The sequence below is a fragment of the Oncorhynchus gorbuscha genome, linkage group LG21 (assembly GCF_021184085.1).
Source record: "Oncorhynchus gorbuscha isolate QuinsamMale2020 ecotype Even-year linkage group LG21, OgorEven_v1.0, whole genome shotgun sequence".
In the NCBI taxonomy this organism is placed as follows: Eukaryota; Metazoa; Chordata; class Actinopteri; order Salmoniformes; family Salmonidae; genus Oncorhynchus; species Oncorhynchus gorbuscha.
This window is the reverse complement of record NC_060193.1, coordinates 40,544,401-40,559,899: the sequence shown is the minus strand read 5'-3', so window position 1 is coordinate 40,559,899 and position 15,499 is coordinate 40,544,401. Positions and strand designations below refer to the sequence as shown.

Below are 15,499 nucleotides of genomic sequence, written 5' to 3'. Positions count from 1 at the left end.
CAAAGCACCAGAACCGTTTTTACCTCAGTGCTTGTGTGTAGCCTAAATACATGCACATAAGACAATTGCATTTGTACTTTCAGATAATATTTTTGTATATACACGGATGATGTTGCCCACCATTTGCACGGTGACATTCCTATATTTCTATTATTGAGCTCTCATCAAAGAGAAATGTCAATGTTGTATTTACAAATGACATATAAATGCCAATGAACATGAAAGGTCAAATTCAAAGAATTGCTAGAATTTCAATGAAAACCCGAGGCAAATTGTTTTGTCTACAAATTATTGATATTCTGATCACTGTAAGCATATACCTGTGAGGGGAGTAAAGTCACCACAGCAATTATTTGGTTTTTAAATCAACCATGGGACAAAAAGGGCTACTGTGCAAATATATATATTTTATATTCATAACACCAACACTTACCATAAACCCTTTCCGCGGCTCTATGGTGCAGTGTCTTGGCTACTGCTTTTTGTCAGCACTGCCATCTAGTGGTGAGGCCAGTGTTATCTGGATCCTGTAGGCTGGTAGTTGGTACTGTTTAGGCTACCTACACCACAAGACCAAAAGTATGTGAACATCTGCTCGTTGAGCATCTCATTCCAAAAAAATCATGGCCATTAATGGAGTTGGTCCCCCCTTTACTGCTATAACAGCCTTCACTATTCTGGGAAGGCTTTCCACTGGATGTTGGTACATTGTTGCACAAGAGCATTACATGCTGACCCAGACTGCTCATGCCTATAATTTGCAAGAGATCAATTTGGTTTTTGGAGCCACACTGGCTTTGCAAACCTGAGTTGTCTAACAAAGGCAGCAACGAGACACCAAAGTACGGCTGGGCACTTACAAGCAATGGTGCTTTTGAAAACTTTTGGGGACACCCGAGTGGATCTACAGCTCAACGAACAAGCGCGCAGGGCAACGAAGCTGCACAATGAAAAGGTATTGTACTCTTCCCCTGCAATTCTCTGAATAAAAATGTAAATTTCAAGGTGACGCAACGACCTGGTTATACGGTGTTTCTGTCTAAATGTATAGTGTCTAGAGCCATGGCATCATAATGATGGTAATAAGAGGTGGATTAATTTGGGTGGGACTGTGTAGGACTTCACTGAAGGCCCAGGCCCCAGGCACGCCACGGATTGGTTCACTGCAGGTCAAGGACTCATTTATTTACAAGGTGTGTGGTGACTTTAGGAGATTTCCAGGCGCTCTGCATCACTTCCTGATTAGGATGATATAGTATTACTGAGGAGGATGTCATGTTTTGTCTTATATTGTCTTGTCATTTTGCTTTTCCCTCTGTTCGTTTTCCCCCTGCTGGTCTTTTTAGGTTCGTTCCCTTTTTTCTCTCTCCCTCTCTCTCTCTCTTCTCTCTATCGTTCCGTTCCTGCTCCCAGCTGTTCCTATTCCCCTAATCAATCATTTAGTCTTCCCACACCTGTTCCCTATCTTTTCCCCTGATTAGAGTCCCTATTTCTCCCCTTGTTTTCCGTTTCTGTCCTGTCGGATCCTTGTATACTGTTCACCGTGCTGTGTCTTTGTATCGCCCTGTCGTGTCGTGTTTCCCTCAGATGCTGCGTGGTGAGCAGGTGTCTGAGTCTGCTACGGTCAAGTGCCTTCCCGAGGCAACCTGCAGTTCATTATCGAGTCTCCAGTCAGTTCTCGTGATTACGAGTGAAATTGTTTCTGATGCTTTATTTACTGCTCCGATTTGTCTAGGAGTATTGCTATTTCCTTAAACTGGATTAAAGACTCTGTTTTCGCCAAGTCGCTTTTGGGTCCTCATTCACCTGCATAACAGAGGATCTCCAGTTCTAGCCTGAGTCTGCAGTAATTACATTTGTTTGGCTCAGACAGCTCTACAAAGACACAACAGCAGCAGTGTGGACCTCCTGACTGAAAGGAGAGTTATGAACAGACTTTAAAACAGACCTGGGTTCAAATAGCATAGCTTGTTTTCTTTCAAATACTTTTTGATCAATTGTGTGGCAGATGGGTGGGATTAGCATTTTTTGGGGGACTATTCCATTGGTTCATAATCTGAGAGAAAATAAATAATACTTGAACCTAGTTCTGCTGGATGGTCCCAGTCATTTTCTTCCAAAACTCTGTTACTGTTTAGCTAGTGGTGTTCCATTTAAATGTTTCTACAAATCGCTTCAATGTTTTTTAATAACATCTAACCTTACCTACTCTACTCGTAAGGGTTTAATCTGGTTTCCCCAATGCATCCCTCTACAACATCAGTGTTATCAAATGGTGTTTCACCCGCAAGTGCTCTTTCCATGCTGTTTACAGTACATCTGCCCTGGTAACTGTGATTATATTCCTCTGCCCCACTGCACCTGACCTATGTAATCCTCTCACTCTCTCCTCCCTGCTCTCTCACCAATAATACACTGAGAGTGGTGTTTGAGCTGCAGCTCTGCCATGAGCAGGCAACAGTCGACCTCCAACTCAAGCCCAAGCCGACCCACAATCCCAGCCCCAGCCCGACTTCGGGCTCCAACCTCCGCATCAACTGACCCACAGCCTATGCTCCAGCCTGACCCTCAATCTCCAGCTCTAGCCGAGCTCCAACCCCAGCTCCAACCCCAGCTCCATGGCTTCTCTCCTCCGTGAGAGCTCGTTACTCTAGGGTGTGCGGGTGCATGATGCTCAGACTCTGGCCCTAACCAGGCATCTCCAGCTGGGTTAATTCAGGGGAGAGAGAGGGCACAGCCCATCACAAGCCTCGTCAACCATGGGGGGCAGGGAATCTCTTCACCATGAGTAACCCACAGGACACGATGTACTTTTCTCTCTCACTCACAAAAACACACACACCTCCGTCCACAATTGCATGCGTGCACAGTGCCCACACACACACACACACACACACACACATGCACGCCCAGAGAGAGAGAGACAGATGAACAGAGACAAACAACTCTTTGGGTGTTGGAAGTAGAGCAGAATAATTATCTCTCAGTAGACAGACTAATAACATATTATTCTATTTTATTCTATGTTCCAGTGAATCGGTGAATGGCGAGTTGTCCCAGCTTACCTGTGCTGGAGCAGGTGAGAGTGCCGGCCGGTGCTGGACTGGTGCCGCTGCCTGTGCTCGGGGGGAGCTCTCCATTGTTGAGCTGCTTGACCCTGCGCAGGTGGGAACGGCCGTTGTAGTGGACCTGGGCCTGGGCGGCTGAGTTGAGCTGGAGGTTGCACACCTCGCAGAGGGAGTAGAGCAGCCTTTTCTTCTGCTGAGGGCCATCTGGGTGTCCTTCTTCGGGCTCCTGTAGCAGCTCGCCACACAGGTTGAAGGGCAAGCACACGCCTCCGCCATGGCCGCCGCCACTGCCTTTCTGCAGCAACTGGGTTGGACTCCGAGGCCTTTTCATACCTAGAAATTAACACAGCGGGGAACAGGGTGAGTCAAGAGATGCGTAATAGGTACAGAATTGGCAAGGTCTTCTTTAGACATCTCACAGTGTGCTGCCTTTCAGTTTTCCAACTCGGGTGCAAACGGCTGGGATTTCATAGCAAAACTCCTCAGGTAAACACCAAGAGCATAGATACAGGCAAAAAATATGAGGACGGTAACTGCAGAGGGAGAGAAGTCTTCTCTCCAAACCACATATCCACAACTTATGTTGCGATTTTTTTAGCGTCACCTTCTGCACAAAGTCTTCACAGGCCATTACTTTTGAGTTCCACTCAAAAACTGCTAGTCAACACAAAACGTGTATCCAAAATGGTACCCATTCCCTATACAGTGTGCTACTTTTATCCCAGGTATAGGGTGCCATTTGGGACAAAGACAAAGCTATAGCCCAGACCCAGCATTACTCACTGCCAAATTGCCTATCAGCAAAAGGTCAAGTGATTTTTCTTTGACAGAGATGAAAAATGATGATTCTCAGACACTCGTTGTGTTAAACAGAGGGTGCAGGCTTCCCGGGGGCCAGAGGTGAACCTGGTGCTTATCAAAGCACTGTCACTCCGCTCGTTCCGAATGGATTAGCAACTAGTTGGTAAACACCAGGTCACCTCCACTCACATCTACATATTCACATGCAGAAAGGCCTGGGAAACAGTGTCTTCGGAAAGTATTCAGACCCCTTGACTTTACCCCCATTTTGTTATGTTACAGCCTTATTCCAAAATGGATTACATTTAAAAAAACCAACATCAATCTACACACAATACCCCATAATAACAAAGCTAAAACAGTTTGACATTTTTGCAAACTTATTACAAATAAAACACAGAAATACCTTATTTACATAATTATTCAGATATTTTGTTATGTGACTCGAAATTGAGCTCAGGTGCATCCTGTTTCCATTGATCATTCTTGAGATGTTTCTACAACTTCATTGGAGTCCACCTGTGGTAAATTCAGTTGATTGGACATGTTTTGGAAAGACACAGACCTGTCTATATAAGGTCCCACATTTGAAAGGATGTCAGAACAAAAAACAAGCCCTGAGGTTGAAGGAATTTTCCGTAGAGCTCTGAGAAAGGATTGTGTCGAGGCACAGATCTGGGTAGGGTACCAAAAAAAATCTAATCAAACTTTGTCACATGTGCCGAATACAACAAGTGTAGACCTTACAGTAAAATGATTACCTAAAAGCCTTTAACCAACAGTGCAGTTCAAGACGAGTTAAGAAAATATTTACCTAATAAACTAAAGTAAAAAATTATAAAAAGTCAATGTCAATGTAAACTGTCCGGTGGTCATTTGATGAATTGTTCAGCAGTCTTATGGCTTGGGGGTAGAAGCTGTTAAGGAGCCTTTTGGTCCTAGACTTGGCGCTCCGGTCCCACTTGCCGTGCAGTAACAGAGAAAACAGTCTAAGACTCGGGTGACTGGAGTATCTGACCATTTTTGGGCTTTCCTCTGACATCGCCTATTATTATTATTTTATTTTTTACCTTTATTTAACAAGTCAAGTCAGTTAAGAACAAATTCTTATTTTCAATGACGGCCTAGGAACAGTGGGTTAACTGCCTGTTCAGGGGCAGAATGACCGATTTGTACCTTGTCGGCTTGGGGATTTGCACTTGCAACCTTTCAGTTACTAGTCCAATGCTCTAACCACTAGGCTACCCTGCCGCCCCAATTATATAGGTCCTGGATGGTGGGAAGCTTGGCCCCAGTGTTGTACTGGGCCATTCACACTATCCTCTGTAGCACCTTATGGTCAGATACAGAGCAGTTGCCATACCAGGCAGTGATGCAACAGGTCAGGATGCTCTCGATGGTGCAGCTGTGGAACTTCTTGAGGATCTGGGGACCTATGCCAAAATCGTTTCAGTCTCCTGAGGGGGAAAATGTGTTGTTGTGCCCTCTTCACGACTGTCTTGGTGTGTTTGGACCAGTTCGTTGGTGATGTCTGCAGAATTGAGGATCCCCAAGAACACAGTGGCCTCTATAATTCTTAAATGGAAAAAGTTTGGAATCACCTTGAGCTGGCCCCTCGGCCAAACTGAGCAATAGGGGGAGAAACAAGATTCTTTAATCTGATGAAACCGAGATTGAACTCTTTGGCCTCAATGACAAGTGTCACGTGTGGAGGAAACCTGGCACTATCCCTACGGTGAAGCGCGGTGGTGGCAGCATCATGCTGCGTGGATGATATTCAGCGGCAGGGCCTGGGAGACTCGTCAGGATTGAGGCAAAGATGTATGGAGCAAAGTACAGAGAGAACCTTGTTGAAAACCTACTCCAAAGTGCTCTGGACCTCAGACTTTGGTGAAGGTTCACCTTCCAACAGGACAATGACCCAAAGCACACAACCAAGACAACACAGGACTGTCTTCAGTCTCTGAATGTCCTAGAGTGGCCCAGCCAGATCACAAACTTGAACCCGATCTAACATCTCTGGAAAGACCTGAAAAAAGCTGTGCAGCAACACTCCCCATCTAAGCTGACAGAGATTGTGAGGTTCTGCAGAGAAGAATGAGAGAAACTCCCCAAATAAAGGTGTTCCAAGCTGCAATCGCTGCCAAAGCTGCTTCAACAAAGTACTGAGTAAAGGGTCTGAATACTTATGTAAATGGGATATTTCAGTTTTTATACATTTTCAAAAATTCTTACAAACCTATTGTTGCTTTGTCATTATGGGGTATTGTGTGTAGATTGTTGAGGGAAAAATACAACAATTTAATAAATGTTGAAATAAGGTTTGTATAAAAATGTGGAAAAGGTCAAGGGGCCTGAGTACTTAACAGATACACCCCAACTGTAAGAATATTCTAATATAAATACACAATGCAGAGGACTAGAGATCAAGAGGGCTAGAGAGCTAGAGAGCAATGGAATGGAACTCGTGTTTTTCAGTTCAACATCTATTTTGGATCTGTGTAGGAATTCCAGTCCGGGACACATAGCAAGTTATCATTGGTCCAAACTGTTTTTACATTGAGCCTGAAATGGAAAACATGGTATTTTGCAATTGGCTCAATTTTACTGCAAGGAATTCTAATTGGTCAACCAAAGGCTAGGCTTTGTCACGGTTGACAAAATAAGTGGACCAAAGTGCAGCGTGGTGAGCGTACATTTCTCCTTTTATTTAAAAATGTCGCCAACAAAACAACAACCGAACGACCGAAACAACCATGAATCTTACAGGGCTAAGTGCCACTAACAAAGTTAACTACCCACACTGAAAGGAGGGAAAAATGGCTACCTAAGTATGATTCCCAAACAGAGACAACGATAGACAGCTGTCCCTGATTGAGAACCATACCCCGGCCAAAACATAGAAATAAAGAAACATAGAAAACAAAACATAGAATGCCCACCCCACATCACACCCTGACCTATCCAAATAGAGAAATAAAATGTCTCTCTAAGGTCAGGGCGTGACAGGCTTGGGGATAAACTACATCCTGTCTCTTTGTTCCCTGGAGAAAACACTGGAGGACAGGGAAGAATAAACATCTAACATCTACTTTCCAGCATAACAACTATGATTTGTTCTCTTTGAATAAATATATTTTACTCCCCACGATTTGCTTTGGGGTGTGTGTTACTGAAGAATAACATCAACTGCTAACGCAACCTTCCAGATACACACGTTCTCATGCAAACAGCGACACATCTCGTGCATACACAGTTACAAACATTCAGGCGCACATCCAAGCACATACACACTAGGGTTGAATGGCGGGGAACCCGGTTACCACTCCCTTTATCCGGGATAAATAACTGCGAGAAGCTGGTGAATTATAATAAATTATTTATATGAACAGCATTACATGAAATGGAACTGTTAAATTATATGCAATGTCTAAATCTGCTTATCTACGGCTTCTGCAAGATGAATCAATGCTCAGGGTGGGGTCAGACAACCCATCTCAGTATGGAAAGCAATTCACAATGGATGTAGACCTATCATCTCATCATGTCACTCTTGTGACAGGAAGGCCTACAGTTGCTGCAGCATATCCTATGCTCACCTTGTTTTTTAATTGTAAAGATCCCCAAAAATGAATTGCAGCTGCAGAGTGTTATAACAGTTAATCACTTGAATGTCATTGCTTTAAAAATCGGTGCACACGTGAGGACCCTCTCGCAGTCTCTCTCTCTCTCGCTCTATCAACTCCATTCAAATTGCACCAAAACAGATCATCCTGTTCAAGATTGATATAGCCCTATATATGAGAAAGAAGATTGAACGTGCAAGCACGGTAGGCTATAGCAGTTAACGATTCAGACTCAGACGCATAACCATTCAATCTTTGTCAAGAGAAGTGAAAACCGTCTCCATCTACTGCTGGTCCTATATTGTTCAAGGATGCAATTGGAATGAGGAAGACATGGCTAACGAAACTTATTTCATTTACCTGTTGAAAGTGAGGGAGGAATTAAGCAACAATAGAGAGGAAATTAGGAGGTAGGCTAATACCATTAGGGGAAATATTATTAAAGGTTTATATGTGTCAGCCTACTAATTAGACAAATAGCCCCATATTATATTTAAAAAAATGTCAATAAAATTTGCTAGCCTATACTTGTAATTTTGTAGGCCGCATGTGCTGCACCAGAATCGCATGTCCTCTTCTGCTTTAAACAATGTGCGTAAATCCAGTCCATATAATACAGGTAAAGGGGGATACCTAGTCAGTTGTACAACAATGTATTCAACTGAAATGTGTCTTCCGCATTTAACCCAACCCCTCTGAATCAGAGAGGTGCGGGCAGCTGCCTTAATCGACATCCACGTCTTCGGCGCCCGGGGAACAGTGGGTTAACTGCCTTGCTCAAGGGCAGAACGACAGATTTGTAACTTGTCAGCTCCGGGATTCGATCCAGCAACAAAATACAGTACAGTAATACAGTTCACACTCAAAACGATTAGCTTTCTGGAGCTAGTTTTATTCATTTACCCAAGAGAGCAGCTACATATATTTTCATGTTGATGGAACGTTTGAAAAATGCCGAAAAAAATAGTCAACCAAAATGCACACACATATAAGCGCGCGGCAGGTCATTAACACACACACACACACACACACACACACACACACACACACACACACACACACACACACACACACACACACACACACACACACACACACACACACACACACACACACACACACACACACACACACACACACGTCATTAGTTCATGCTCAAGTAGTTTCTTTGACATTTGCAGGCATTAGAAGTAATAAATACATTGGACATCTTTGTTGGGGCTCTCTCACATACAGGACAGTACATACACATATACAGTAAAAATACAATAAAAATAACATCAATTAAAAGTGCTAAGTGGTAAGGTCATAAAAACAGTTCAGTCATATGTGCCAAAGTGCTAAAAGTAGGATGAAAAAAACCCCAGCTCAGGTTGCTTGGTTTAGCAGGCGGATTGCACTGGGTTAAAAGCTATTCTTGAACCTGGTAGTAGAGGTTTTGATGCTCCTGTTGTGACGGCCCTGAATTTGTCTGAACCCTGGGAATCCGAATGTTCGGTCTGGACCACAGGATGTCGAACCAGTTACTCACTTATTGACAGGGATCTGTGTGGAAGTACTGAGCTAGCCCTCCCTCTGACACCCAATCTTCCTCCATGGTCCGGTTTATCTCCAGAGGTTGTAGTCTTACAACTTCAAGGTGACATCCTTGATATTCGTCGGACTCAACATCTCCAAACTCTAATCCACCATAAATTCAAATGTCTGAGTGAAGACCAACAACAGAGTACAATGGATTTCAGAAACTCACTGACCACTCTAACTCCCATGCTGACAGAGCTCAGTGAGAGTTCGAAGATGGGATATTACTGGTGTCATGGACAGGCAGTTTGACTACCAACAAAACCAACTCACTGTCACTCTCCAGTGGCGCCTGAAACATCACCACACTGAGGTCCTCAAGGATGTTAATTCTGTTTTTTCCTCCTCTGGTTAACACTGTAGACCACTTGCAGACAGAGCTCTAATTGTGTTAATGTTGGATGACGTGTCTGTTGACATGGCCTCCATTAGGCACAACTCCTTGCACAGAGCTTCTCTGGTGTCCACTTCTGTTCAGACCACTGGCCAAGCTGGCACCACAGAACAGCTAAGACAAGGCCATGCTGCAGCCACCCCTTGCAGGATGCAATCCACCATGTATCCTGGTGTTCATGTTCATGGTCTGATAACTCCCTTCCCCTCTACCTCCTCAATCCCTCCTAGCTCTTTTCTTCATTGTGATTTGAGTAGACGTCATGTGGGGGCGATGCCCATTAAATTGCCAAGACCCCTCCCATGTTCTGTTGGAGATGTAGCCAAAAGGTTCTCTGGCACTGACCGTTTAAATATCCCAAAGCCTAGGACCAAGAGGCATTGAGAGGCAACCTTTATTTATTAGCCCCCAGCCTCTACAATAGCCTGCCAGAGAACCTGAGGAGGGCTGAAAAGGTGGATATATTTAAGAGATCTTAAAACACAGCTTTTTAGCTTTGCTTTTCTTTAGGGTCCCTTGTAGTCATTCAGTTTTTATTGTTATTATTTTTATTTTTATCCTCTTATGTTCTGTAGAAAATATTTGTTTTTATTTTAATGTTTTTTTATTTAAAAAAATATTGTGAAGTGCATTGCAGTCCATGTCTGAAATGGGCTGTGTAAATAAAGGTTGATTTGATTTGGTTCTTTGTGCCAGAATAAACCAAGTTCAATGAATCATTAATGCTCATATGATAAGAAAATGAATTTTTTATATATACATATATACACACATACACACAACATGACCAAAAGTATGTGGACACCTGCTCGTAGAACATCTCATCCTAACATCATGGGCATTCATATGGAGTTGGTCCCCCTTTGCTATACCAGCCTCCACTCTCCAAACCATTTCTGTATGGACCTTATTTTGTGCATGGGGGCATTATCATGCTGATATAAGGAAAAGGCCTTCCCCAAACTGTTGCCACAAGGTTGGTAATCGCCTAGAATGTCATTGTATGCTGTAGCGTTAAGATTTATCTTCACTGGAACTAAGGCCAATTCATGAAAAACAGCCCCAGACCATTACCCCCCCCCAAACTTTACAGTTGGCACTATGCACTGGGGCAAGTAGCGTTCTTCTGGCATCTGCCAAACCCAGATCCGCCCGTCGGAGTGCCAGATGGTGAAGCGTGACTCATCACTCCAGAGAGTGTGTTTCAACTGCTCCTCCAGAGTCCAATGGCAATGAGCTTTACACCACTCCAACCGAAGATTGGCATTGCGCATGGGCTTCTTAGGCTTATTTTCCACCATCATTTGCAAATAAATTCATAAAAAATCCTACAATGTGATTTTCTGGATTTTTTCCCCTCATTTTGTCTGTCATAGTTGAAGTGTACCTATGATGAAAATTACAGAGAACTTGCACAATTGGTGGCTGACTAAATACTTTTTTGCCCCACAGTATAGCCCTTCTTACATCAGCTGATATATCAAAGTGCTGTACAGAAATCCAGCCTAAATTCTTATTTTCAATGACAGCCTAGGAAAAGTGGGTTAACTGCTTGTTCAGGGGCAGAACGACAGATTTGTACCTTGTCAGCTCGGGGGTTTGAACTTGCAACCTTCCAGGCACTAGTGCAACGCTCTAACCACTAGGCTACCCTGCCGCCAGCCTAAAAACCCAACCAGCAAGCAATGGAGGTGTAGAATCATGGTGGCGAGGAAAAACTCCCTAGAAAGGCCAAAACCTAGAGAGGAACCAGGATTTGAGTGGTGGCCAGTCCTCTTCTGGCTGTGCCGGGTGGAGATTATAATAGTAATAATAGTAATCACAGTGAACAGGTCAGGGTTCCATAGCCGCAGGCAGAACAGTTGAAACTGGAGCAGCAGCATGGTCCTAGGACTCAGGTCGAGAGAGAGAGAGAGAGAGAGAGAGAGAGAGAGAGAGAGAGAGAGAGAGAGAGAGAGAGAGAGAGAGAGAGAGAGAGAGAGAGAGAGAGAGAGAGAGAGAGAATATTTAAATTCATACAGGACACCGGATAAGACAAGATAAGCCCCCCGACACACAAACTACTACAGCATAAATACTGGAGGCTGAGACAGGAGGGGTCAGGAGACACTGTGGCCCCATCTGATGATACCCCCAGACAGGGCCAAACAGGCAGGATATAACCCCACCCACTTTGCCATAGCACTGCCCCCACTACTGAAGAGATGAGTCTTCAGTAAAGACTTAAAGGTAGAGACCAAGTCTGTGTCTTTCACATGGGTAGGCAGACCATTTCATAAAAATGGAGCTGTGTAGGAAAAAGCCTTGCCTCCAGCTGTTTGCTTAGAAATTCTAGGGAGAATTAGGAGGCCTGCATCTTGTGACCGCAGCGTACGTGTAGGTATGTACAGCAGGACCAAATCGCAAAGATAGGTAGGAGCAAGCCCATGTAATGCTTTGTAGGTTAGCAGAGAAACCTTGAAATTAGCCCTTGCCATAACAGGAAGCCAGTGTAGGGAGGCTAGCACTGGATTAATATGATCACATTTTTTGGTCAGGATTCTAGCAGCCGTATTTAGCACTAACTGAAGTTTGTTTAGTACTTTATCCAGGTAGCTGGAAAGTAGAGCATTGCAGTAGTCTAACCTAGAAGTAACAAAGCATGGATTCATTTTTTGCATCATTTTTGGACAGAAAATGTCTGATTTTTGCAATGGTACATAAATGGAAAAAAGCTGTCCTTGAAACAGTCTTGATATGTTCGTCAAAAGAGAGATCAGGGTCCAGAGTAACGCCGAGGTCCTTCACAGTTTTATTTGAGACGACTGTACAACCATCAAGATTAATTGTCAGATTCAACAGAAAGTCTCTGTTTCTTGAGACCTAGAACAAGCATCTGTTTTGTCCGAATTTAAAAGTAGAAAGTTTGCAGCCGTCCACTTCCTTATGTCTGAAACACAGGCTTCCAGCTAGGGCAATATTGGGGCTTTACCATGTTTCATTGAAATGTACAGCTGTGTGTCATCCATATATCAGTGAAAGTTAACATGTTTTCGAATGACATCCCCAAGAGGTCAAATATATAGTCAAAACAATAGTGGTCCTAAAACAGAACCTTGAGGAACACCGACATTTACAGTTGATTTGGCAGAGGGCAAACCATTCACCGAGACAAACTGATATCTTTCTGACAGAAAAGATCTAAACCAGACTTGTGTAGACCAGATTGGGTTTCCAATCTCTCCAAAAGAATGTGGTGATCGATGGTATCAAAAGCAGCACTAAGGTCTAGGAGCACGAGGACAGATGCAGAGCCTCGATCTGACGCCATTTAAAGGTAATTTACCACCTTCATATGTCCAGTCTCAGTGCTATGATGGGGTCTAAAACCAGACGGAAGCGTTTCATATACATTGTTTGTCTTCAGGAAGGCAGTGAGTTGCCGTGTAACAGTTTTTTTTAAATTCAGAGGAATGGGAGATTTGATATAGGCCAATTTGAGTTTTTATATTTTCTGGGTCAAGGTTTGGCTTTTTCCAGAGAGGCTTCATTACTGCCACTTTTAGTGAGTTTGTTACATATCCGGTGGATAGAGAGACATTTATTATGTTCAACATAGGAGGGCCAAGCACAGGAAGCAGCTCTTTGAGTAGTTTAGTTGGAATAGGATCCAGTATGCAGCTTCAAGGTTTAGAGGCCATGATTATTTTCATCATTGTGTCAAGAGATATAGCATTAAAACACTTGATTGTCTCTCTTGATTCTAGGTCCTGGCAGAGTAGTGCAGACTCAGGACAACTGAGCTTTGGAGGAAGACGCAGACTTAATTAGGAGTTTGTAATTTGCTTTCTAATGATATTTTCCTCAAAGAAGTTCATGAATTTATTACTGCTGAAGTGTAAGCCTTACTCTCTTAGGGAACGCTACTTTTTTTGTTAGCTTTGCGACAGTATCAAAAATAAATTCTGGATCTTTCATATTTTCCTGAATTAATTTGGAAAAATAGGATGATCGAGCAGCAGTGAGGGCTCTTCGATACTGCACGGTACTGTCTTTCCAAATCTGACCATAATTCTATCCTCCTGTTTCCTGCTTGCAAGCAAAATCTAAAGCAGGAAGCACCAGTGACTCGGTCAGTAAAGAAGTGGTCAGATGACACAGATGCTCAGCTACAGAACTGTTTTGATTGAATCGTATTACACCGGTGCTGACGCTCGTTGGTTGTGGCAGGGCTTGCAGGGCTGTTCCGGATGACTGTGATTGTGCTCTCCGTAGCCAATGTTAGTAAGACCTTTAAACAGGTCAACATTCACAAGGCCAGACGGATTACCTGGACGTGTACTCCAAGCATGCACTGACCAACTGGCAAATGTCTTCACTGACATTTTCAACCTGTCCCTGATTGAGTGTGCAATCCCAACATGTTTCAAGCAAACCACCCTAGTCCATGTGCCCAAGAACACAAAGGTAACCTGCCTAAATGGCTACTGGGACCCTGGGACTAAACACCTCCCTCTGCATCTGGATTCTGGACTTCCTGACGGGCCACCCCCACGTGGTAAGCGTAGGTAACAACACATCCGCCACGCTGATCCTCAACAAGGGTGCCCCTCAGGGGTGCCTGCTCAGGCCCCTCCTGTACTCCCTGTTCACTCATGACTTCATGGTTAGGCAAGACTCTAACACCATCATTAAGTTTGCCGATGATACAATAGTGGTAGGCCTGATCACCGACAACAATGAGACAGCCTATGTGTCAGAGACTGGCCGTGTGGTGCCAGGATAACAACCTCTCCATCAATGTGATCAAGACTAAGGAGATGATTGTGGACTACAGGAAAAGGAGGACCGAGCACACTCCCATTCTTATCGACGGGGCTGTAGTCTAGCAGGTTGAGAGCTTCTAGTTCCTTGGTATCTGCATCACCAACAAACTATCATTGTCCAAACACACCAAGACAGTCCTGAAGAGGGGACGGTAAAGCCTATTCCCCCTCAGGAGACTAATCAAAGGGCTACCCAGACCCCTCTTATACAGTACACTGCTGCTACTCTGGGTATATTATCTATGCATAGCCACTAACTCTAACTACATTACATCAATTACCTTGACTAACCTGTGCCCCCGAACATAGACTCTGTACCGGTACCCCCTGTATTCGCTACTGTTATTTTACTGCTGCTTTTTAATTAAGGGCTTTTAAGTAAGCATTTCACCGTTGTTTTCGTCACATGTGATAAATATAATTAATGTGGTAGTCACCTGGAATGCATGAGTAGGTGTATCCAAACATTTGACTGGTACTGTATATTTTAATGTGAAAAATCCAGGGGTGCAACTTTGGTTTTAGAAGTGGGGGGGACATGGGGACACAACCTGGTAGGGGTCTGGGGGATCTAAAGCTAATTTCCTGCATTGATACAATCTAATATGACCCTTTTGGGATCACTTATTTCTATACACTTTTACATGAATGTGGATGTTACTATGATTATGGATCATCCTGAATGAATTGTGAATGATGAGGAGTGAGAAGGTTAGACGCACGAATATCATGCCCCCCAAAAATGCTAACCTCCCCTATTATTGTATTGGTGAGAGATTAGCATGTCTTGGAGTTATGACATTTGTGCATATAAAACTTTCTCACTCATCACTATTCAGTCAGGATGAACAAACAGCAAATGCATCCAACAAATTAGTAGAGTCACAAGCTTGATGTAGTCATTGTGTGTATGGAATGTGGGACCACATACTTAACGTTTTACTACTTTAACTTAATAGACATAAGTGAATTTGTCCAAATACTTTTGCCTCCCTACAGTGGGGGAACGATGTACAAAAAGTTCTGTAATTTTTAAATAAGTTTTCCGATATTGATTTTTTTTAAATACCCTGAAATGAAAGCTGACTGTCTGCACATTAACTTCATAGTCAATGTTTAATTTCAAATCAAAACTTTGAGCATAGAGCCAAATTAGAAAAAAAAATGCTTCACTGTCCCAATAATTACAGAAGGCACTGTCATTCATACCATAGGCCTAATCTT

General features: G+C 43.4%; 1 protein-coding gene across 2 annotated transcripts in view; it reads right to left on the bottom strand.

Annotated features, from left to right (window-relative positions):
* The window catches only part of LOC124008367 (zinc finger protein 385B-like), a 146,544-nt gene that overhangs the window by 99,208 nt on the left and 31,837 nt on the right, over positions 1-15,499 (bottom strand). For both annotated transcript variants that reach the window (XM_046319592.1, XM_046319593.1), the window contains exon 2: positions 3,066-3,401. In XM_046319592.1, coding sequence (XP_046175548.1) covers positions 3,066-3,399 — 334 coding nt within the window. In that variant the 5' untranslated portion in view covers positions 3,400-3,401. The remainder of the gene's footprint in view (positions 1-3,065; positions 3,402-15,499) is intronic.